Below are 23,572 nucleotides of genomic sequence, written 5' to 3' on the forward strand. Positions count from 1 at the left end.
AAGCTTGGCATACCTACTTATGTAAGTTCGGTGACAAAACAATAATCTGGTAGAGGAAATCTGGTGGTCCAGCCAAGATTGTCTCTGCAGGATTCTTCAACAGTTAATGACATCAGCTTGAAACTTGGTACAGATGTGAAGTTTGGATGAAATACCAAGTAGGTACCTACATTTGAGAGTGGCTCTCAAACAACTTAAAAACAACAAGGCTCCGGGGGATGACGGAATCACGACAGAACTTCTGAGAGCGGGTGGTAAACCGGTACTTGTAGTCCTCCAGAGGTTATTTAATTCCGTCATACTCGAGGGTACCACGCCGGAAGCATGGCACAGGAGTGTGGTGGTGCTCTTCTTCAAAAAAGGCGACAATACCTTATTGAAGAACTATAGACCCATCTCACTCCTGAGTCATGTATACAAGTTGTTTTCGAGGGTCATTACGAATCGTCTCGAGCGAAGATTTGATGATTTCAAGCCTCCCGAACAAGCTGGATTCCGTAAAGGCTTTAGCACCATAGACCACATTCACACGCTCCGCCAGATTATACAGAAGACCGAGGAGTATAATCGGCCACTATGTTTAGCGTTTGTGGACTATGAAAAAGCCTTCGATTCAATCGAGACCTGGGCTGTACTGCAGTCCCTTCAGCGATGCCATATTGACTATAGATACATCGAGGTGTTAAAGAGTTTGTACAGCAGCGCCACTATGTCGATCCGGTTGCAGGACGAGAGTACACAACCAATCCAACTGCAGCGAGGTGTGAGACAGGGAGACGTTATCTCTCCGAAACTGTTCACAAATGCGTTGGAGGACGTTTTCAAGCTCTTGGACTGGAACAGGTTCGGCATCAATATCAACGGCGAGTACATCACCCATCTTCGTTTTGCCGATGATATAGTCATAATGGCGGAGTCGCTGGAGGAGCTCAATACTATGCTCAGTGACCTCAGTATCGTCTCCCAACAGGTGGGTCTTAAGATGAACATGGACAAGACTGAAATCATGTCAAATGTCCATGTCACACCCGTGCTGGTTATCGTTGGGAACGATGTACTCGAAGTTGTTGACCACTATGTTTACCTTGGACAAGTTGTCCAGTTGGGTAGGTCCAACTTCGACAAAGAGGTCGCCCGAAGAATCCAACTCGGATGGGCAGCGTTCGGGAAACTTCGTGATGTCTTCTCGTCCAATATTCCGCATTGCCTGAAGACTAGAGTCTTCGACCAGTGTGTGTTGCCAGTGATGACTTATGGCGCTGAGACGTGGTCCTTAACTGTTGGCCTCTTAGAGAGGCTCAAAGTCACGCAACGAGCTATGGAGAGAGCTATGCTTGGAGTTTCTTTGCGCGATAGAATCCGGAATACGGAAATTCGTCGAAGAACTAAAGTCACTGACATAGCTGGAAAAATATGCAAATTGAAGTGGCAATGGGCAGGCCACATCGCTCGAAGAACAGATAACCGTTGGGGGAGAAAAGTCCTCGAGTGGTGACCACGAACCGGAAGACGAAGCGTTGGCAGGCCTCCCACCAGGTGGACTGACGACATCGTGAGAGTAGCGGGAAACCGGTGGATGCAAGTGGCAAGTTGTCGTTCATTGTGGCGTTCTAAGGGGGAGGCCTTTGTCCAGCAGTGGACGTCTTCGGGCTGATGATGATGATGATGATGATGATGACCTACATTTAACAAAAAGTACAATCACAAAAATGCTTGTATATAAAATTAAATTATTAATATAAATTTGTTAAGGAAATACTTCCAATTAGAACAATTTTAGTATCTATTTCAGTTGTTTATTCTTTTGAGTGCGGCCGGCTCTATTGTAGAGACAACCACACAAGTTAGCTCAAGTGGTTGTAGAATAACTACAGAGAGAGGACTGTTGCATTGAACAGCATCGGGCCAAACCTCTCTGAAGCCAAAATCGTTGGCAACAGATAACGACTTGCTTCAGTTACTCATTATCTAACTAAGACAATATTTGTTAGGTCTTCGAATTGTCCTAACGTTGTTTATCTCGTAATTCTCTCATCAAATGTGGCCTGTTCAACGGTTTTAGCAACCTTGTGTCTTCAGTCATAAATAAGATTTCGCAACATTACGTTCTCCAGAAACGTAAAATTTGTTAGTTAGTTTAGTTCTAAGTAGAATAATTAATTAAAATGGGAAAGCTACAGCAATTTTTGACAGGACTGGCTGGTAAGTTTATAAAAATGTGAAAAATATACTACTCCGAACAAAGAAACACTAATCTAATGAAATGCAATTGAAAACTGATTTTCTAGTAGATATAAATTGGCATGAATGACGAAGAGATTAAAAAACTATGGCAACGATATTGAAGCTCTTTCCAAGTCTCATGGTGATGAGTAGACTGGTCTATAACAAAAACTGAGTTTTTTTATAAATCGTAAAGACAGAATCAAAAGCCCTGACTGAGTAACAGACCGTAACTGACACAATCTTAACTTTACAGTTAGTACTAATAATAAAGTCAATGATGACTACAATACAAGTACTCGTAGGTATCCATATCACACCTGATGAAAAATGTAGTGGGTGTCATTTACCAAAACTTTTTTTAACTTTCAGCGTGTTTTGGTGCTATCTTAATGGGTAGCTTGAATGTATGGCCTTCTTATACACTGGAGCTCTATACGGATAATACAACAACTCTATTGACAGCACCTATGTCGGAATTCGAGTCATCATTAGTAGGCAGCTTACCATCTCTGGGTGCTATGTTGGGAACAGGCATAACTGGTGTAATCATCGACTTCTTTGGACGGAAAAGGGGTGCTATGCTGTTGATATTACCTATCATTGTAAGTTTGTTAAATGTATCATTTATGTGGACGATCTGATAGACATCGAGGAAAATATTGACTGTGGATGTATAAAACGTGTATAAAACTGATAATTGTTTGGGGCTGCTGGAGCTTCAAGGATCTCCACAAGGAAATGTTCTTCGGTTACAGCAATTTGTATGGAAACACTTTTTTTATTGACTGTATCTTTTGATTGTGTTGACTTAGAAGTTTGATTTGTTGCATTGATATAAACAAGTTTTTGGTAACAATTTCATTTTTAAAACAAGCTTTTTTTGCGGACTGGACTTTTTGTCGACTTGCATCGTCACCCAAACTACATTTGAATGCCCTGGACGGACTACCAGGATGCCACTACCAGATTATTATGGATTATATTGTCACGCAATTTACATAAGTATCTTAAATTTCAAGTCAATCTGACTACTGAAAGTTGGTCAAATTAAACATGCAAGATTTGACTACAGACAGACAGACAGACATACAGAACGGGACAGGTGAATGAAATAAAAGCTTGTTATAATATGAGACTTGAGTATTTCATATTCATTTCAACTTGATACCTGCACGCGTTCCTGAGGAAAAGGGTCTGACAATACAAGGCACCCGTTTTGTGGTTTTGACGCACGGAACCCTAAAAAGGAAGTATTATACAAGTTTTACTCTAAAATATCTACCTTTTACTCTAATAATCTATTATGCATTTAAGCGAGCCTCGATTATTTTTTCTCGGTCTTCTTTCAAATTGAAAGTTATGACTTGTAGCCTACCAGATGCACTGTCGACATCATGAGAGTAGATGCATGTGACGAGTTGTTCATTATGAATTTCTAAGGATTCTTTTAACCAACAGTGGACGTCTACCGGCTGATGATGAATGATACTCACTCTTGTTGGTGTAGATTAATCCTGTTTCCATTTTACCCTGCCCATATTTTTTTTTCACTTGATGTAATTATATTTTTTTTACAGTTATGTTGGATAATAATAGAATTCTCGTCCTCTTCAATTCCGATCCTGATCGCAAGGTTCATGGGAGGTGTAGGCGGCGGAGCCAATTTGGTATACGCTCCTATTTACATTTCGGAAATGGCTGAACCTTCTATCAGAGGATCGCTGGCTTCTGGTAAGTAGCTTAAAAGAATCTTTTGGTCCTTTTTGGTGATATTTTTTCAAGAGGCGTGTTTTTTTTGGAGTTAAGCCGCCTTAAAGGCCAAAGACACTGGATCCTTGGTTTTGTTTACTTGTTTTTAAATTTTATATGAGATACTTTATAGGGTATTTGGGGGGCGTGCAATCGGGAAATATCCATTATGGACGATATGAAAGGGAGAGCCCAGATAGTGCCGGACTCTAACCGCTAAAAACCCGGCTGCACGTTTCCAACTCCCTGGAGCTTGGCGTCAGTAGTTGAACAAAATCTGAATAATAAGGTAAACGTACGTGTCCCAATAGTTGGCATTTTTAATCTTATGTCATTAGCAATAGAGATGACAGCAGGGTGTCGTCTATTGGGCATTAGCGTGTGGAGCACGAAGACGTTTACCTTACCTATTCAAATTGTCTTATAAAGCGCCTTCTTTATCATAGTGTGCTTTACCAAAACATCTGCTTTTAAACATATCAAGCAAAACTGCATGGACATGATTGATTCATTTAGTTTTATACCAGGACCGAAGTCGAAGACTGAGGGCTTTAATGAGTCGATGTTTGTAATTCTAGTACCGCCCGTGCGACATACAATATTTTCATCACATTTGCGAGTAAAATTGTATATTTGTAAAAGAAAAACTAATATTTTTTCCAAAACTGCCGATACCGCTGATTGCGCTCTTGGAAGCGCCAGCTCCGCCCCCCCTCCCCCCCCCCATCCGCAGCCAGTGCATGGCGTGCGCGTGCAGCGCGCGTGCAGTAACAAACTCATTTACCGACCTTGGGCTTCATGACATGAAAATTAGTACGGGCAATGACTCATTTACCGAACACGGGTTTCAGACAAGCACATTAAGGTTTTATTTGGGGGGTTGCAACCAAGGTAGCCTGCATGTTACGACACTGTTTACGAGCAAGTGTGATGAAAAACATTATACAATAGATCTGAGACTGAGAGTTTTTTATGCTTTCAGGAACGGTGTCCCTGTATTGTCTGGGTGCTCTCTTGTCGTACTTAAGTGGCTGGTTCCTCTCATACGGAATGATAATTTGGGTAAACTTGTCTCTCTGCATAGCTGCATTGGTTCTGCTATCAATAGTGGTTGAGAGCCCGATGTTTTTGCTGAGGCAAAAGAACGAACAGGTGAGCTAATTACTAATTCGGTAATTTTCTGTTTAAAAAAAATATTTAGCGCCCATCAGAAAAAATCAGACCTATATTTTTTCTTTTGTCAATCAAACAATTAATGACAAAGATGAAACGCGTCTAAGTTCACGAGTAACGGAAACATTAAGAGAGAGAACGGAGAACGATTTAGACTGCGAGTGGGTTAGACTATAATGCTTTGAAACTAATTTCACTAGTGAGATAAAAATAATAATTTAAAAAAATCAACAAAACCGACTGTGTTGAAAAACCTACATTAACGCTAAAAAGGAAATAAGCTATTTTTTTAAAAATTGCATGTTGGTAGAGATTTTAAATTAATGCAAATGTGCAGGAAGCTCTAAAAGCGCTGGCGCATTACCGGACAGGATCTACAGGATCCAAGAGCGTGCTGGAAGAGCTGTCACTGATGAAACAGCAGCTGCTACCACCGGTCGAGTTGGTGTCCGTAAACGCTGGTAAGTGTTCTCTGAACATTATGTAGGTATGTTTTAAACTTTCGCAATTCATACTCTTAACTAATGTATTTAGATTGAGATTCACGATCCGAAAATCCTCTCCACTGAGAAATTTATATTAACAAGTATGATGTATATAGCTCTCTTCTGGACGTATTCAGTGATAGGGAAATATAGGCGTCGAGTCGAGATGCATTCGGCTCGACACTGAACGGGATAAAGTCGTATTCGGTGCCTAGTTGGTATACATTTGTTATTTTAGCCGCTTCAGATGCTGCACTAGACCTATTGAATACGGTATTTGACTACTCCTGAATTTGCCATCTCTTATATATTATTATGAAAATATAGGTATACAGAAAGTGTTTAGCGAAGAGAAAACATAAATCAGTTGAAAAACCTTTTTTCCCCTTTTTTCCCCTAAATAAATATTTATTACCTCTATTACAGATGCAGAAGCAAACGAAGAAGCAACTGAAAAGGAAAAACTTAATACAGACGAAGTAGTTGTAGTAGTACCGCCGAAGTCATCTTCATTGAAGTTATTGTGTAAGTATTCACCGTTTACTTTGTGTCTGACCAAATATTCGGTTTTGGTGAGTTTAAACGTTAACTTGGTGAAACCGGCATTTAATTCAGTAATCAAGCAGTATTTCATTTGCTCAAACTTGGTATGAGTTGTGTTGGTGGGATTTCATGCGGGGTTCGGGGTCAATAAAGAATATGCAAACCTTTTTTTATTTCGAAAATACAAACTGAGACATAGATGCACAGAAAAACCAGAAAAATAGACCAGCGCTGGGAATCGAACCCGGGTCCTCGGCATTCCGTGCCACGTGCTATACCTGGAGGACCTGGGTTCGATTCCCAGCGCTGGTCTATTTTTCTGGTTTTTCTGTGCATCTATGTTTCAGTTTGTATTTTCGATATGGGTTTTACGGGATGACCGTAAAAGTAATAAAATTTGGAGTTGAAATAAAAAATACAAAAAAACACCAAAGATCAATGTATTTTTTTTATTTGTTCGAATATTAATCTATCATTTGACACAAACCCCTTTCCGGCTCGTAGTCACACCAGATTGCCTTAAATCTTGTTATAGAAATTGTTAAATACAGGGTGTCCCAGAAGTACCACGTCACAGTGACACCAGAGGTAGGCCAGCTCAAGAGGAACCTAACCAACCTAACATGACCCCAGTAAAAGTTGCACGGTTTTCGAGTTATTACCGAAATAAAGATTTTTGGGGATAATCCCCTTTGTCTTGACATTTTTAGTACCAGCATCGACTTGGAAAGCTCTTCATAACAGTTTTTTATGTGTATCGAATCGTGAATAGTTACTTCAGAAGTGCAGTGTGTTATTTTGTCAGTAACTACCGCAAAATGCTGAAAAAAACTTTATTAATCTTGATTTAAGTTGTCTCAAAAATAAGAATTTCAACTTTAACCATCTGCCATGAAAAAAAAAATACTAGAAACGAAACAAACAAATAACGCCAATAAATTAGACATGTTATGCAGATTCAGAAATGGTATGACACATGTATCTTACTGAAATAACATTAGGCATTCTTATCACTTTGCTGATGCCGCAAGGCGTCACTGTTAAGTAAAAACATGTTACATTACCTACTAATTTATTGAATCAGGCGTTACTTTGCCAAGGTTCATATTAATGAACTGAAACAATCACCTACTTTGCTCACCCGCGACCTTATGATAGCTACGTTTATACTAGAAATGTGTGTTCATTCAGTTCCTCCTCCTCCACACTGCAAAAATACAGGGTAGTTCGAAGGACTCGCGCTGCTAGCAGACTTGACACCCCACACTTCAGTCTACTCGTGACCACGGCCACTGTAATGTTGCCGAAACGTCGAGGTAAATATTACTCGTGTGTGTAAGCGTGGTAAGTCCCGTAGTCCCGTTGGTGGTATTATGAATATGAATGAAAGTTTAAAACGTTAGGTAATATTATTTGGTTAACGCTGTAATCTGGACATCTTTAAGGTCAAAGTGAACAGACACCTTCTAGACAAACGTGTACCATCTTAGGCCTCATCTTCGCCTTCCATCAAGCGAGATTGAGGCCAAACGTAAGCCTATTAAAAATATTCTAAAACCCAATTTATTTCAATGAAATATTGTGGACTGAAGAATCGGCTTGCAAAAGGGATGGATATTTCAATTTACACAAGCTGGCAGACAGAAAACCAACACATACACATGAAGAACGAGAAGATCGGTCCCAATACCAATTCAAAATTAATTTGTGGACTGGAATTCTTAATGGACAAATTGTGGGACCGGTCGAGTTGCCTCCTATTTTTAATGGTAGAAACTATTTACAGTTTTTGCAAAACGACCTGCCTGGTTTATTAGAAGATGAGAGAGTCCATGGGAGACAATTTGAACATTTATTGTGAACTAAATTTATTCCAATAAATGAATGAAAGATAAACCTGTTTTTAACCACCCACGCAAAAATAAGGGTGTTATAAGTTTGACCGCTATGTCTGTCTGTCTGTCTGTGGTACCGTAGCTCTTAAACGCGTAAACCGATTTGAATGCGTTTTTTTATTATTTGAAAGCAGGTTTTCTAGCGATGGTTCTAAGACATACTCTATCAAAATCGTTTCAGCCGCTTTTGAAATATTGAACTTTGAAGTGACAAAGTTGGGGATTTTCCAACTTTTTTTTGGTTAGGTTATATCCGGTTCTTTAGGATCCGGTCCTAGCCTTGAAAAGGGAGACAAATATTAATATTTAACCTTCGTGCATTTGGCAAAATAATTGTATCAGATAATAGATGAGCTATCGCTATACACAGCATTTTTGTACCACTTAGCAGGGACTGCTTTCGGAGTTCCAGTTTTAAGTTGGTTCGATAGGGCTTCGCTAAAGTGATAAGAATGTCTGATGTTCTTGGAGTAAGATACATGTGTCATACCATTTCTGAATCTGCATAACATGTCTAATTTATTTACGTTATTTTTTTTGTTTCGTTTCTAGTAATTTTTTTTCATGAGAGATGGTTAAATTTGTAATTCATGTTTTTGAGACAACTTAAATCAAGATTAATTAAGTTTTTTTCAGCATTTTACGGTAGTTACTGACAAAATAACACACTATACTTCTGAAGTAACTATTCACGATTCGATACACATAAAAACTGTTATTAAAAGCTTTCCATGTCGATGATGGTACTAAAAATGTCAAGACAAAGGGGAGTATCCCCAAAAATCTTTATTTCGGTAATAACTCGAAAACCGTGCAACTTTTACTGGGGTCATGTTAGGTTGGTTAGGTTCCTCTTGAGCTGGCCTACCTCTGGTGTCACTGTGACGTGGTACTTCTGGGACACCCTGTATAATTAAATATAAATATTTTTGTTGACTGTACTTGCATTGTCATCCAACTTACATATGAATACCTAATTTCAAGTCAATCTGACCACTAGGAGTGCATCAAAATTTACTTTGCAAGATTTGATTCAACAACAATAACCAACAAACAGGGCAAGTTACATAAAAGCTTGTAATATTTTTTTAACAAAGCGATGTTTGAATCATTAGACTTGATTTAACATTCAAGGATAATAAACAAACGTAAGTTAAAATAAACACACCGCAACAGTTTGCGTAAAAATCAAACATACTTTAATGCGACAGCTGCATCAACTTGTCAGATTTATCTGGCTGTTTGATATTCTTCTTTGTTTGATGAAGATCCCCTACTAAAGCCTTTTGTTCATTACAAGAAATGTCGTATCCTATAAGAAATACTTACTTTGTAAGTCAGTCGCATTGCTTGTTAAATGTGACCTAAAATACATTGGGTACAAGACGTAAGAAAAATATCTCAGAATTTTAATCATCATTATCATCCGAAAGATATCCACTATACTATTGAAGAGGCTTCCCTTTAGAACGCCGCATTTTTTTATATATATACTAGCTTTTACACGCGGCTTCGCCCGCCTAGAATTCGGTTATCGCGCGCTGTTTCCTCGGGAACTGTGCATTTTTTCGGGATAAAAAGCCCATAAAATATCTCTATGCCAAAAATCACGTCGATTCGTCGTTCCGTTTTGACCTGAAAGACGGACAAACATACATACAAACACACACACTTTCGCATTTATAATATTGTAATATTAGTATGAATAAGAGGGGAAAGTGAACATGAGAGTCACTTGACGGGAAGCAATCACCACAGCCTATGTACACCGCAACACGAGGGATCACGGTACATTACTGGACCTTTAAGATACTCGTTTTAGGCTTCGTTTTTTAAATATGCCTAAGTTGTATCGCTCCGAGAATGCCGTCCTAGAAACCTGGGTCCTTGTTTTGACCAAATGATCATTAATGAACGACCACTCGACACTTGCATCCAACGGTTCTATAAAAATCGGAATTCCAATAAAAACGCGTTTATAATATTTTATACGGGTGTTTAGCCGCGGGTAAACATTATTCCCAATATTTATAAATGTACTTAGTTTTAATTTACGTTGTATGAAAAACTTCCGGAATATCTTCATAACAAACTGGTTAATGCACAACATTAATTTACTATTGCCAAGTGTCAGGATTGGCAGTCAGTTGTGATTGCTAGAATAAAGTGACCGGTTGCCAAAAAAAAGTAGACCCTGAACACCCGGAAAATTCAAACACAAAAAAGAAAACATGCGTGTCTTTGATAATCTAACCATAGTAAAAGAGAACAAGTAGGTCCACTCCGACCCTTTAGGAGACTTAACTGCCTACTCCGGCGCGGACGCTACGGTTGTCGACATCTATTTTTAGATTAATTACCTACCGGCAAATAATTATTCTATGCCGTTATAATTATTATTATACTAAATTTAAAATGTTATTTATAAATTCGCCGGAACGGTGATGGCGACTGTATACACACTACTCATAATACTATAACTATAACTATAATACTATAGCTATATTGTTTATAGATAGGTAGGTATCTATTATTTTTATGTATCCTTGCACGAAACTATTACACTACATTTACAACTATACCCAATACAAAAAATACGTAAGTACGAGTACGCGAACGTAAAAGGTGATAATCTCGCGAAGCGAGCGTAAGACGAGCGAGCTAAAATCGAAACGTAAGGCGCCGACGGCAGCGCAGCCTTGACTAAAGAAAACTTAAATCCTCCTTAAATTATCAGTGTGTGCGTGCGGCGGGTGCGTGCGTACCGGCGCCAACCGGCGCGCAGCATGTAAGCCGCGCGATGTACTTTTGCTCGTAGTGAGCGTACTTGTTCTCTTTTACTATGATCTAACTAACTGGCAGATTACTACTTTTTAGGAAGCCTGTTAATAGCATTCCTTTTTTTCAGTTACTTCTAACGCCAGCTGCAGAGCTTTCCTGGTTGTTGGTACCGCTCTGACGCTGCAGGTAATTGACAAGCTGTTGCCTCCAGTGTCACCTGCTGGCCGGTCAGTGAAATAACAAGTTATGTAGAACGTAGTGGACCTTCTACATAACTTATTATTCAGTATAGTTGCACAAAGACCTCCCATAGACCTCCAGTTGCTTCAGAGAACCCGAGGTCTTAACCAGGTCATCCGTCCATCTCTTCTTGGTGAACATTCTACGCTGCGCTTGCCAATTCGTGATCTTCATTCGAAAACTTTTGGGCCCCAACGGCAATCTGTTCTCCGTGCCCATGATGCATGATATGGCCTGCCACTTCAATTCCTCAACGAGCTAATTAGCTTGGCTATTTTTTTACCTTTATTGTTTTTAACTATCATTTGGTAACAGGTTGCATGTATGTTCCAGGTAATGATGGGAATGATAGCAGTGCAAGTATACGCTGGAACACTATTCAAACAGGCAGCTCCGGATCTGTCCGCCCACTTCTGCTCTGCGCTGTTTGCTCTGGTACTGCTGGCTGGTGGCACCGTCACCGGCATCGTCGCCGACAAGGCTGGAAGACGGGTAAGATGGTGTTGATAAAAGATCAGTCCTAGATGTTGAAGTAGCACCAATATTTGACACAAGAAAGCGTACATGAATATCTGATACTACTCTTTAACAATACTTCACAAAGTAAAACCTGAATCAGTTGAGTTAAACCTTTTATTTCCCTCATTTCAGGTGCTTGTAATATCGTCTTCAGCTTTGGTAGCGCTTTGTATGGGTGCTCTGGGATTTCTAATGCAATCGGGAGTGGCTCCAGCCTGGGTGTCTGCTGTTGTCATCCTCGTCTACTGCTTCTGCTTCAACTTTGGAGCTGGTTCCGTGCCGTATGTGCTGCTCGCTGAGGTTTTCACTTCAGAGGTAATTTTGAGGGTTTTTCGTACACTAAAGCCGACAATCATCATCATCATCATGTCAGTTGAAGGGCATCCAGTGTTGGCCATAAGCAAGGCTCCCCCATAGACCAACAGTTGCTTCTGCTGGCAGGGGCTTGCATACACCACGAAGCTGCGGCTTTAACCAGGTTATCTCGTTAGACGACCAGATGGCCTAGTGGTTAGAGAACCTGACTACGAAGCTTGAGGTCCCGGGTTCGATTCCCGTGTCGGGGCAGATATTTGTATGAAAAATACGAATGTTTGTTCTCGGGTCTTGGGTGTTTAATATGTATTTTAGTATGTATCTATATCTATATAATTATATTTATCCGTTGCTTAGTACCCATAACACAAGCTTTGCTAAGCTTACTTTGGGACTAGGTCAATTGGTGTGAATTGTCCCGTGATATTTATTATTATTATTATTTATTATTATCTCGTTGCATTGCTGGTATAGCAAGAAACGTTAGATTCAAGGAAACTGAATCACGTACCAGGGTGGAGCCTTTGTGCTATTAATGTCATTTTGACATCCCATACTAAATTTTAAATCAATCATTATACCTAACAGAAAAAAGACGAAAAATAGTTTCAAATTTGGAAATCACGACTTAGAATACATACAAATATTTCGAGTTAATTAAAAGCTTAATTTTTTTAACCAAAACTTATTTTATGTACTTAACTTATCTTGTTTTTAAGGCCAGAAGCATTTGGTCCTATAATAGCACAGAAAAATTTTATTTTTTCTCGCCAAAAAATGTACATCAATGAAACTTTGCTTATAACTTTTATCTTGGCACTAAAAATGAGGATCTGCCGAGTCCTACCAAAATTTAGACGTCCTACCCTCTCCTCTCCCAGGGATATGGGCAAGGGCCAACATTTTTAACAAATGCAAATATTACAAACTAGGCAAGTGCGGGGTTTCAATTTTGATGTAATTTTTTGCGCTGAATCGAATGAGACCAATACCCATACTCATAGAATTAATATTTTGCGAGATATGAAGGGTTTTTGTTGAAAACATAGAACAGTCTAAAAATCACTTACCAACAATTGTTTCTCAAGATGTGGATGTGATGGTAATACTGTTTGCTCTCAGTGATCCTGAGAAGCCTATATTGTTGCTTAAACCCAAAATTAGTCGAGTTAAAATGAAAATATTTTGTTTTCTATGTTTTCAACAAACACCCTTCATATCTTGCAAAATATTGGTCCTATGAGCATGGGTGCGGTCTCATTCGATTAAGCGTATAAAAATACATAGAAAATGACACCTCACTTGCTTAGTTTGTAAAAATTTGCATTTTTTTAACGCTGGCCCCTGCCCATACCCCCTGGGAGAGGGTAGGACGCCTAAATTTCGGTAGGACTCGGCAGATCCTCATTTCTAGTGCCAAGATAAAAGTTATACACAATTTTTTATTGATGTACATGTTTTGCCGCCAAACTGTCTTAGTTAGTCTTATTTTACTTGTGCTATAAGGCGTTTATTTTGTGTACAGCCACCAGCTACTAATATCTGACACAACAAAGTGTAGATACATAAATATCTGATAGTACTCTTTTTCTAGGACCGTTAACACGTGTCATATAACCTTTGCACTGTGTTACCTCGTATCACGTAGAAAAATATCCATTTGATTATATCCTTTGCAGGTACAAGGAATCGCTTCAATGATCCTGGTGGAATGGGTATGGCTGCTGAACTTCGTACTCATAGCAGTTTTCCCATTCATGAAGTCTTTGATGGGAGTCCATGGCGCATTCTATGTGTTCGCTTGTGTCGCTGTGGCTAACACCATACTGAGCTACATTAACATACCGGAGACTAAGGGGCTGTCAAATAAACAGATCCAAGAGTGTTTTACGAAATACAATTAGTTAGCAATTGAGTTTGATTTTATTGTCATCCTTGTCTGTCCTTTCCTTTTTAACCCCTGACGCAAAAAGAGGGGTGTTATATGTTTGATGCCAGTGTCTGTCTTTCTCTCCGTGGTATCGTAGCTCTCAAATGGATGGACTGATTTCTCTGAAAGTGAATTGCCCTGCAGTAGCTCTTCGCCAGGTCGGTCTGGTGGTTTTCGAGATTGAACATTGAAATGACAAAATTGAACATTGAAATTACAATATTGAACATTGAAATTACAATATTGAACACTAAAATGACAATATTGAACATTGAAATGACAATGGGATTTTTCAACTGTTCTAAGTTGGTTAGATTGTTTAAGTTCCATTTAAATTTGAATGCAAAAGCGACCTAATGTATGTCGCAGGTGCGGTTTAGACGTGATGAAGTAACAAACAAGCAAACAAATAAATAAACAAACAAAAAAACAGAAAAAACTTTCGCATTTATTAATTAGTGGGATAAAACAGATAGACACTTTTCGGCCCCAAAGGCCATCTGTTCTCCGTGCTATGGCCTGCCAGTATGGCACGTTAAAGCCCAAAGGCTAGTAGGTTCATATAATAATTGCGGTTATAACAATTTATTAGACAGTATTGGAGTTATAGCTTGTGAGATTCCACTAAACAGGGAATTAGGTTCCCGGCCTTTTCCCCAGCTCAGTCGTGTTGGCACGACTGGCCTCTATTGGAACCATAAACGGCGTTTAAACGGAGTGTCTGGAGCCAAAGAGCAAGCCGAAGCAGACAGTAAATACAATTTTTTGATAAATTAGGCGGTAATTAAATAAAATTTCAAAAAGCACATCATTAAATGCTATTGTAACGGATAACTCACGTCTTAAACCGAGTTTAGCTCGACATGTTTCGGGCTATTTCGTAGCCCTTCTTCTCAGGAGCACGCGACTCGGCGGCTGCCGCAACACGCACACTACGCGCCACCATTACTTACCTAAAATTAAATGATTTTTAATTTAATTCAATTAATATAAAGCACCAGAATAACACTTTTTGAACAATAGAGGTTTTTCCGAACCGGTGGTAGATTTTTTTTTGACATTCATAAGTGCTTGTTATAGCCTAAATTGAATAAAAATATTTTGACTTTGACTTTGACTTTGAATATTAAATCCTTACTAATATTACAAATGCGGAAGTATGTCTGTCAGTCTGTTACCTTATTACGCTTAAACCACTAAACCGATTAAAACGAAATTAGTACGATAATAGTTTGAGACCCTGGAATGGATATAGGATAGTTTTTATCCCTGAGAATTGCATAGTTCTCGAAGGATAGTGGAACAGATTTTTCGCAGACGCTTCGTTTTTAGTTCTTGAAGCCACGCACTTGAGGACCTTTATTCCCCAATGGTTATCTGTTCATCGAGCGATGTAACCCTGCCCTTGCCACTTCAACTTGCGTATTCTTGGAGCTATGTTGGTGACTTTAGTTTTTCGACAAATTTCCGTATTCCGAATTCTATCGCGCAAAGAAACTCTGAGTATAGTTTTCTCCATAGCCCGTTGCGTGACTCTCTCTAAGTGGCCCAACCGTCAAAGAACACTTCTCAAAACCATAAGTTACCACTGGCAACATACACTTATTAAAGACGGAATTTTGGATGAGAAGACCTTACGAAATTTTCCGAACGCCCATCTGAGTTAGATTCTTCAGGCAACCTCATTGTCGAAGTTAAACCTGCCTCCTCAGGCAGAACAAGTGTCCGGTCTGTATAATATTACATTCTATGGCCAAACAATGACCATGTTGCAGCCTCCTCTCCCACTGCCCTCTTTTGTAACCGATTGTGCGATACTAGGGTCGCAATTCGAGAAGCAGTAAAGTATTTCAAATAATTTTACTAACACAATAAATTTGAAGGTTTTCATTCTAAAATAATAACTGCGAAATCGCGAGTGTGCCAAAACGGCTGCCAGGATTTGCATGAAATATTAATTTAGTACCTATGTAGTTGGCTGTACGATTGGAATAACACATAGGTAGGTTACTTATTAACAAATAAAGAAGAAGTAAATGAGGAATAATTGATTCAAAATAACTTCTCAGTCGTTGAACCACTTTTGTTAACAGTGTTTTGAATAAATCAATGCGGCTTTATCCAAAAACAACTGGCTTTACCAGCGAAAGTGGACTCATTAACGACATTTTTTACTTTCTGTCAGTACTTAAATTAAACGAGAGTGTGCCAATGGTTTACTCAAATAAGGGACTATAGCTACACTTTGTAAGCAAAAGTAAGTGCAAGTATACAAGAATTATTACTAGAGTTTACCCGCGGTTTCGCACGCGTAAATCATTAGATACAGCAGTTGAATTGAAGTCCCAGGATTAAAAAAATCCCGTGGAAAATTACATCGTGGTTTTCATTGACATTTAATTAAAAGCCACTATGCCAAATTTCGTGACTCTAACCCCACCTACCCCGTGGGAATATTGGGATAAAATGTAGCCTATATGTTATTCCAGATGTCCAGCTATCTAGATACCAAATTTCATCCAAATCCGTCCGGCCGTTTTAGCGTTACCAATCTTCTCGTATCTGGAATCTCGAAAAAACAACCGCTGGGTTTAGAGTCATGAAATTTGGCATGGGTGTTTTAATTTAACGTTAATGAAAACCACGATGTAATTTTAGGGAATTCCCACGAGAATTTAATAAAATCCCGGAATTTACATTCAACTGCTGTATCTAATGATTTACGCGTTCGAAACCGCGGGTAATCGCTGGTTGTACATAAAATACATAAAAATAACAGTCAACTGAACAGTGCCAGTGTTTTGGCTTTAACAGTAAACTTGTGTAGTAAGGCAATTGGTCACTTACTTTACTGCTACATAAACGCATATTGCTTGTGTCAGAATCATTATACGTTATGAATTTATAATCTAAGGATTACTGATTAAAGAGGTTATTTTACGCACACCCACAACTGGCGTCTCATTGACTACCACATTCCTTTCATCCTAAATTACACTTGTATGTCGTTCTGAAATTCATCTGTATTGGGTATCGGTTGAACTACTTCGATGACAAAGGCATTGGAGTTTCCCAGTGAATTTCACATGAGTAAACGATGAGTTTTAGTGTTAGAGCAAAACATTCTGACTTAAGAATATCATAGAAAGGGCATCATACAGAACAATGTTTGCTTTACATTGCTCGCGTCTCGCCGGTCTCTCTACTTGTCTGTTTAACGTTTAATGAAGATTATTGGTAGTTATGTTACCAGCTTTTATTTAATTTTCAATCTTCGTATATATTTAAGTGTATACGTAAATGATCTTTAACATATAACAAGACATATGATCCACTTTTAGTGATTTGAATGACAAAAACGAAAAACTTTATACTACAACTTTGTACTATATATAATACAATGACTCTTTATTGAACACCACTGTAAGCAGTAAAGAAAACAGATATAACATATAGAGATTGTACAAGGCAGCAATAGGCGGCCATATCGCTTTAGAGCGATCTCTTCCAGGCAACCTTTACAATACGGTATTTGACAACTCCTGAATTTGCCATGTCTTAATATTATTATGAAAATATAGATATACAGACAGTGTTTAGTGAAGACTGAAGAGAAAACTTAAATTGGTTTAAAATTGGATTTAAAGTGATTTTTTGAAAAATCCTGTATACCTGTTTCTTTCTCAAACGCTTTTCTCTATGCAGCAAGTATAGAGTATGTCTTTCTCTGTCTAATCTTGAATTTCAAACCTTTATAACTTTGTTATTTCTAAAGGTAGCTTAAAAAGGTTTCTCTATACGATAACAGGCATTATGTAGTTTTAACTTATAAAACATATAGGTACAAAATAGTCAAATACCGTATATAAGTAAGTAATAGATTTTAGCGGGTGAATTTTATTCGTGTTTAAATGTGGCCATTTGTAGGCCTTCACAACTCAACGTGCCATGTATCGTTTGTTTGGTTAACTTTAATTGAATTGAGTTTAGTTTAACCGCTAGCCAGCGGTTAGGCTTGATTGGATTAAGTTTCCACTGAATAGTTCGCAAAGCTTCTCGATTAGTTTCTCAGCGGTTCTGGTGCCCTGGTACTGGAGTCGGCTGTTCAGTTGTTTACTGTTGCGATAAGGGGTTATTTGGTAATGTTTGACATTAGCTTTGTTGGAAGCGGAGCGAAGCGTATCGGAGGGGTCTGTATAGTATCGCCGAATGATTGTATGTCCTAATATAATAATAATATATTGTGTCTTTGTCGATTGTCCTTATTCTTGTTCTTTGTCTAATGTATAAATTTTATGTGTATCGAATATGTGTAAATAAATGTTTCTCTCTCTCTCTCTCTCTCTCTCTTATTGTTAACTGTATAGACAACAATAAGGACAAACGGTGAAACCATCGACTTTTTAAGGAATTTAATTCAATAAACCTAACCTAACCCATTCAAGGTAACCAAAATATTTTCAGTTTCATGTGTTAGGATCGATCGATCATTAGGACAAAAATTACATTAGGACAAACGAAGAGCTCCCGTAGTGGAGAAGTTATTGTAAATTGTGTGTTGTAAATTGGGTCTTGTTCACGAGTCATAATATTGTTGTAAGCCATAATATGTTTGTCATAATAATCATTTGCCATAACTCTTTTTTCCCTTAAGCTAGGTATACAGGATGTAACATTCATATCGGTCAGTATGGGAGTCTCAAATTGTAAGATATACCATACCAGAACCATGCCATCGATTTCAGTAAAAAGAAAAACTGCATTAATACTTTTTTTAGACTTGTATTCAACTCGGGAATCGTATCCGAACGTTTTAAAAATAAAACTTACATTATGAAAAATATGAAATATTGTATGCATTTTATTCCTACCTACACTACCGATATCCAAAAAGAAATACCCACATAATGTATGTTTTATTTTCCAAAACGACCGGGTTCGATTCCCAAACTGAGTACAAGTTTTTTTTTTAAATGTATGAATGCAATTTTCCTTTTCACTTAAATCGGTGACAAAAGTTATTAAGAACAAATCTTCGTAGGTATGTCTCATACTTAGTTTCAGATTTTCCCACCCTTGCCGATATGAATATTAAACCCTGTATAAAATAATAAATCCTGTTGAACTCAAAATGTATGTTAGGTTAGGCACATTTTATACATAACAATCAGAAATAATTTATACTTTTCAAGAAAAAATAATTATGGCAAATGATCATTATTTCAAAAATTACTACTTTTTACTCTTAAACTCACTCTTTGTTGGACCCTAACTGATTGCTCCTCTCATCCACTCAAAGGTTGACTAGTAGATGACCCTTAAAGGGATAAGTTCACCATTGTACAAGTATCTCAAAATTTGTCGATTGTATTTTGTTTATTTATTCTTTTGTAAAATAAAGAGTTTACATACATAATTACATTATCTCGCAGATTAGGAAATTGGTTATTTAGTTGAAGGAAACCTATTCAAAATCTATGGTGTGTGTGTGTGTGTGTATGTGTGTGAACTCTGACTTACACTAGGCCGGTTTAGATACTCGTAGATAGACTTGTGTAACTTTTGCACAGTCATAAAATGCAATTAAGTTGTACTTAGTTCATTTATGTTGTTAATCAGGTACTAAGCTTTCATAAAATGATATCACAATGAATGACATGAAAGCGAACAGAGGACCACGAAGCTGATTCCGATGAAGCGTTATTAATACTAGTAATAATGTCTAATTAACAACAAAAAAAGCCATGCTAGCTAGTTTGACCTTTAACAGAAAATCCTACTAATATTATGTGAAAGTTTGTGAGTGAGTGAGTATGTTTGTTACTTCTTCACGCTGAAAAGGCCAGACGGATTTGGATGAAATTTGGCAAAAAGTTAGTTTATAGCCTAGATTAAAACTTAGGATACTTTTTATCCCGATATTGCCACGGGATAGGGATAAAATCTCTAAATAACAACCGCTGGGCTTAGAGTCATGAAATTTGGTATGTAGATAGCTGGACGTCTGGAATAACACATTGGCTAATTTATATCCCGATGTTCCCACGGGATAGGGATAAAATCTCGAAATAACAACCGCTAGGTTTAGTCATGAAATTTGGCATGGGTGTTTTAATTTAACGTCAATGAAAACCACGGTGTAATTTTAGGGAATTCCCACGAGAATTTAATAAAATCCCGGAATCTCAATTCAACTGCTGTACCTAATGATTTACGCGTGCGAAGCCGCGGGTAAAAACTAGTTAGGTTATAAATTTAAGTCGTTTGTTCGCCGCTAGACAGCGCTGCTCGAAGCAATCGCAACGGCTGCGTTCAGCAAACCGCGAAAGGCCGTGTTGCACGGGGCAGGGATTCTGTGACCGATAAAAATGGTCTCGCCGGAAGACCAGCGCTGGCTCCACCCCCGGAGTCCGCATTTACGAGTATGCTGAGGCGGGACCTTTTTCACACACAATTTAGTATTTGTAAAAAAAAAATGAGCTCTGGTTGAGTTCGAAACGCGTCAGTGTAGTGGTGGTGGTGATAGATGGGTTTGTGTGATTTGTGTGTGTTCTTACAGTGTGGAGGTGGAGGAACTGCATGAAAACGCATATTTTGCATAAGCTTAGCTATCGTAAGGTCGCGGGTGAGCAAGGAAATTCTTTTAGTTTATCGATATGGACCTCCGCAAAGTAACGCCTGATTCAATAAATTATTTGTTTGTTTGTTTTTTTTGTTGTTTTATATTTTATATTTTTGTTGTTTTTGTAGTAATAATTGTATGTGTATTGTGTGTGGAATGGCCCAAGCCCTCTTGTTCTGAGAGGAGGCCTGTGCCCAGCAGTGGGACGTATATAGGCTGATGATGATGATGATGTGTGTGGAATAAACTTTTTCATTTCATTTCAAAATCATGCGATGATGATAATATTGTAATTAAACTGAAAATTGTATCGTATCGGAATATACTATGGGGCTGTTTCACCATCCATTGATTAGTGTTAACTGACGGTTAAATGTGATGCCGTCTCTATTTGTTTCGTACGAATAGACGGAGACGACATCACATTTAACCGTCAGTTAACACTAATCAATGGATGGTGAAACAGCCCCTATATCTACTAAATATCAAGTCTCTACATCACTGAGTCAGTTATAAAAATAAGAAAACTTTTATTCTTTATCCTACAAGAATTTGTAAAAATCTGTTCTTAGGGCATCTCTATTACTCGCAAGGAATATGTCTGTCAAACTTAAAACCTTTAGCTTTAGGCTGTCCTTTAGGTTGTCTATCAGTCAGTAAGTCATTCGCATTACTCGTTTCTATATACGAGTAGGTATATAATTATGATTACGTCACAGTTTCATGAAACTGAGAACATAAAAAAACAAAAGACGCACATACCTGTACCAGGAGCGCATAATAACGCAGAAACTCTCGAAATCAAACACCAAAATAGGTGTAACCATGCCAAGTACCCAGTTTGATAGAAATCAGGTGTCAATCGTTTTGGCCGGTCCACAGCACTCGGCACCCAACGCGCGTCAATTCGAAAACGCTTAGAAAACAGCGACTCAGTCTCCTCATTAACCCAGAAAATGCTGGCTGGTTCGCAGCATGCATTCAAATGCCACGAGCGAAATTTTATAAGGCGACTCGTCTCCTTTTGGAGCCGCTGGTTCTGCGGGTATACCAGTGAAAGACGACAGAAACTAGTATGCGAGATATATTTGCCTGAGCGACTTCGTACTGGCCAGTACCTCGGTAACCGCCGTCGGCGCCGCACGTAACGGTTTTTAAATCGTGCCGGTTTAACTTACGTTCGATTTTCAAAATTGCCAGTGCTGTGGTTTTGCGGAGCCGTGTGACTTTGGAACAACTTTGAGTAAGTTTTTTTTTTCTTAAAAAGATCATGGCTTTTTTTGGTTCCAGCCTGGAAATATGAAAATATATTTAATCAAATAGGGATTAAACCACAGAAAGAAATTGATAATCAAGTAAACTTTTAAGAACTTAACAATAATAAAACATGTAAGGGTAATGATAAGTATTAGCACGTAGTTGAATTTTAAATGACATATATTCTTAACATTGTTTCGAAACTAGATGTGTGCAAATTTTCTAAGAATCTAAAACTAACTCAAATTACCTATACGAGAAGAAAGTTCAACATCTTACTTTAATAACCTTGGCCTTACTGGGAACTTTTAATCAAAATAAACCTTTAACTAAAACTGGTTCACTCTCGACCCCGTTACATATTTCATAGAGCACTGTCATATTACTAACTGCATTTATATTATTTTTACAGTTAACCAATTACAAATTAAAATTCACGTCAAATCTGTTTCAAATTTATGTGTCCGGCAATCAACTTTAAAAGGCTTTTACAATTAAATTAAAAACTTAAAAATTCATTATGCATAAACAAGATACTTCAACATTTGTAACTGTATTCAAAATGTCCTACTCTTATATAACTTTTGTGCATCCTTTTCTCAATTGTTTTTTCTCTACTTTAGTAAATAAAAATACTATGATTTAGTTATCAATGTATTTTGCACTAATACTTTGCCTGAACAGACTAATGCAAAACTTAAAATATATGTAACTAGAGTTAACCCTGGGGCTTCGCACGCGTAAACTATTCGATCTGGTAGTTACAATTGAAATTCCGGGATTTTACAAAATTCCCGTGGGAAATCCCAAAATTTATATCGTAATCTTCATTGAGGTGTTGTGTTAAGAACAATTATCCCGTGGGAATATTGGAATCAAAGTAGCCTATGTGTTATTTCAGACATCCAGCTACCTACATACATACCAAAATTCATGACTAAGCCCAGTGTAATCTGGTGCGCGGCAATGAATGGGTAAAGAGCTTTACAGACTGCAATGCAGGATGATGAATAGATTTCTTTTTCCCTGAATGGCAACACTGGCATAGATCGCACGTTTTTGGCTAGAAATTCGAACTTGTGATTTTATTTTGCTTAATATACAGAATGTCATGTTTTATTATTATTTTCTCAAGTTTTTCGCGATTCTCAAGGTCAAAGAATCGAATTGCCTTAAAATTCCAGAGAAATAATGCGTTGTTTGGGAGAAACGTGTCAAAATGGTGTTGTAGAGCGCCATCCTGCTCTGTCTCATTTTTTTGTCCCGTTCTGGCGGTTCACTTTTATGTTATAGATGCTTAAACGCGGATAGTTCGAAAAACTCGTGTTGCTAAACGAATGTGATACCTACCCTACTCGAGAACCACGGCTGCTATGTGGTCAAAACGTGGACGGAATTTTAGCAAATTGCAACGAGATGGACGGATGACCTGGTTAAACCCGGGGTTCACGGTGGACGCAGGCCGCTTCCCACCGAAGCAACTGGAGGTCTATGGGGGAGGCCTATGTCGAACAGTGGTCGTCCTTCAGCTGAAACTTATGATACATATACGTAAATGGTTTGTTAGTAACGAGGCGTTATAATAGTGCTTTCTTACCTAGCACATCTATTTTTACGTCAAGGGTCGTAAATAGAATTGACTGCCCGCTACACATACAGTACCTAGTAAATGCCTCTTCCCAGTTAGAAGACATTTATTTATTAATAAAAAAACAGAATTACAATAAAAACATAAGAAATAATAATGGGATAAATCCGCCTTTGTCCTTAACACTTTTTTTTCTGTAACCTTTTTGTTTTTCCTTTTTGTACAATAAATAATATAAACAAACAAAAC

At 38.1% G+C, this 23,572-nt stretch overlaps 2 protein-coding genes across 2 annotated transcripts in view; both read left to right on the forward strand.

Annotated features, from left to right (window-relative positions):
* Positions 1 to 2,020: 2,020 nt before the first annotated feature.
* LOC141441547 (facilitated trehalose transporter Tret1-2 homolog) lies at positions 2,021 to 13,841 on the forward strand. Its single transcript, XM_074106315.1, has 10 exons — positions 2,021 to 2,202; positions 2,596 to 2,828; positions 3,804 to 3,957; positions 4,958 to 5,127; positions 5,486 to 5,609; positions 6,060 to 6,158; positions 10,980 to 11,038; positions 11,426 to 11,584; positions 11,744 to 11,926; positions 13,606 to 13,841. The coding sequence occupies exons 1-10, from the start codon at positions 2,166 to 2,168 to the stop codon at positions 13,828 to 13,830; spliced, it is 1,443 nt and encodes a 480-aa protein (XP_073962416.1). The 5' UTR covers positions 2,021 to 2,165; the 3' UTR covers positions 13,831 to 13,841.
* Positions 13,842 to 21,571: 7,730 nt separating this feature from the next.
* Positions 21,572 to 23,572, forward strand: part of LOC141441545 (serine protease inhibitor dipetalogastin) — a 120,489-nt gene continuing 118,488 nt past the window's right edge. Inside the window, exon 1 of the mRNA XM_074106312.1 lies at positions 21,572 to 21,721. The gene's annotated coding sequence lies outside the window, so the exon portion shown is untranslated. The remainder of the gene's footprint in view (positions 21,722 to 23,572) is intronic.

This window comes from Choristoneura fumiferana, chromosome 24, assembly GCF_025370935.1.
Source record: "Choristoneura fumiferana chromosome 24, NRCan_CFum_1, whole genome shotgun sequence".
NCBI classification, from domain to species: Eukaryota; Metazoa; Arthropoda; class Insecta; order Lepidoptera; family Tortricidae; genus Choristoneura; species Choristoneura fumiferana.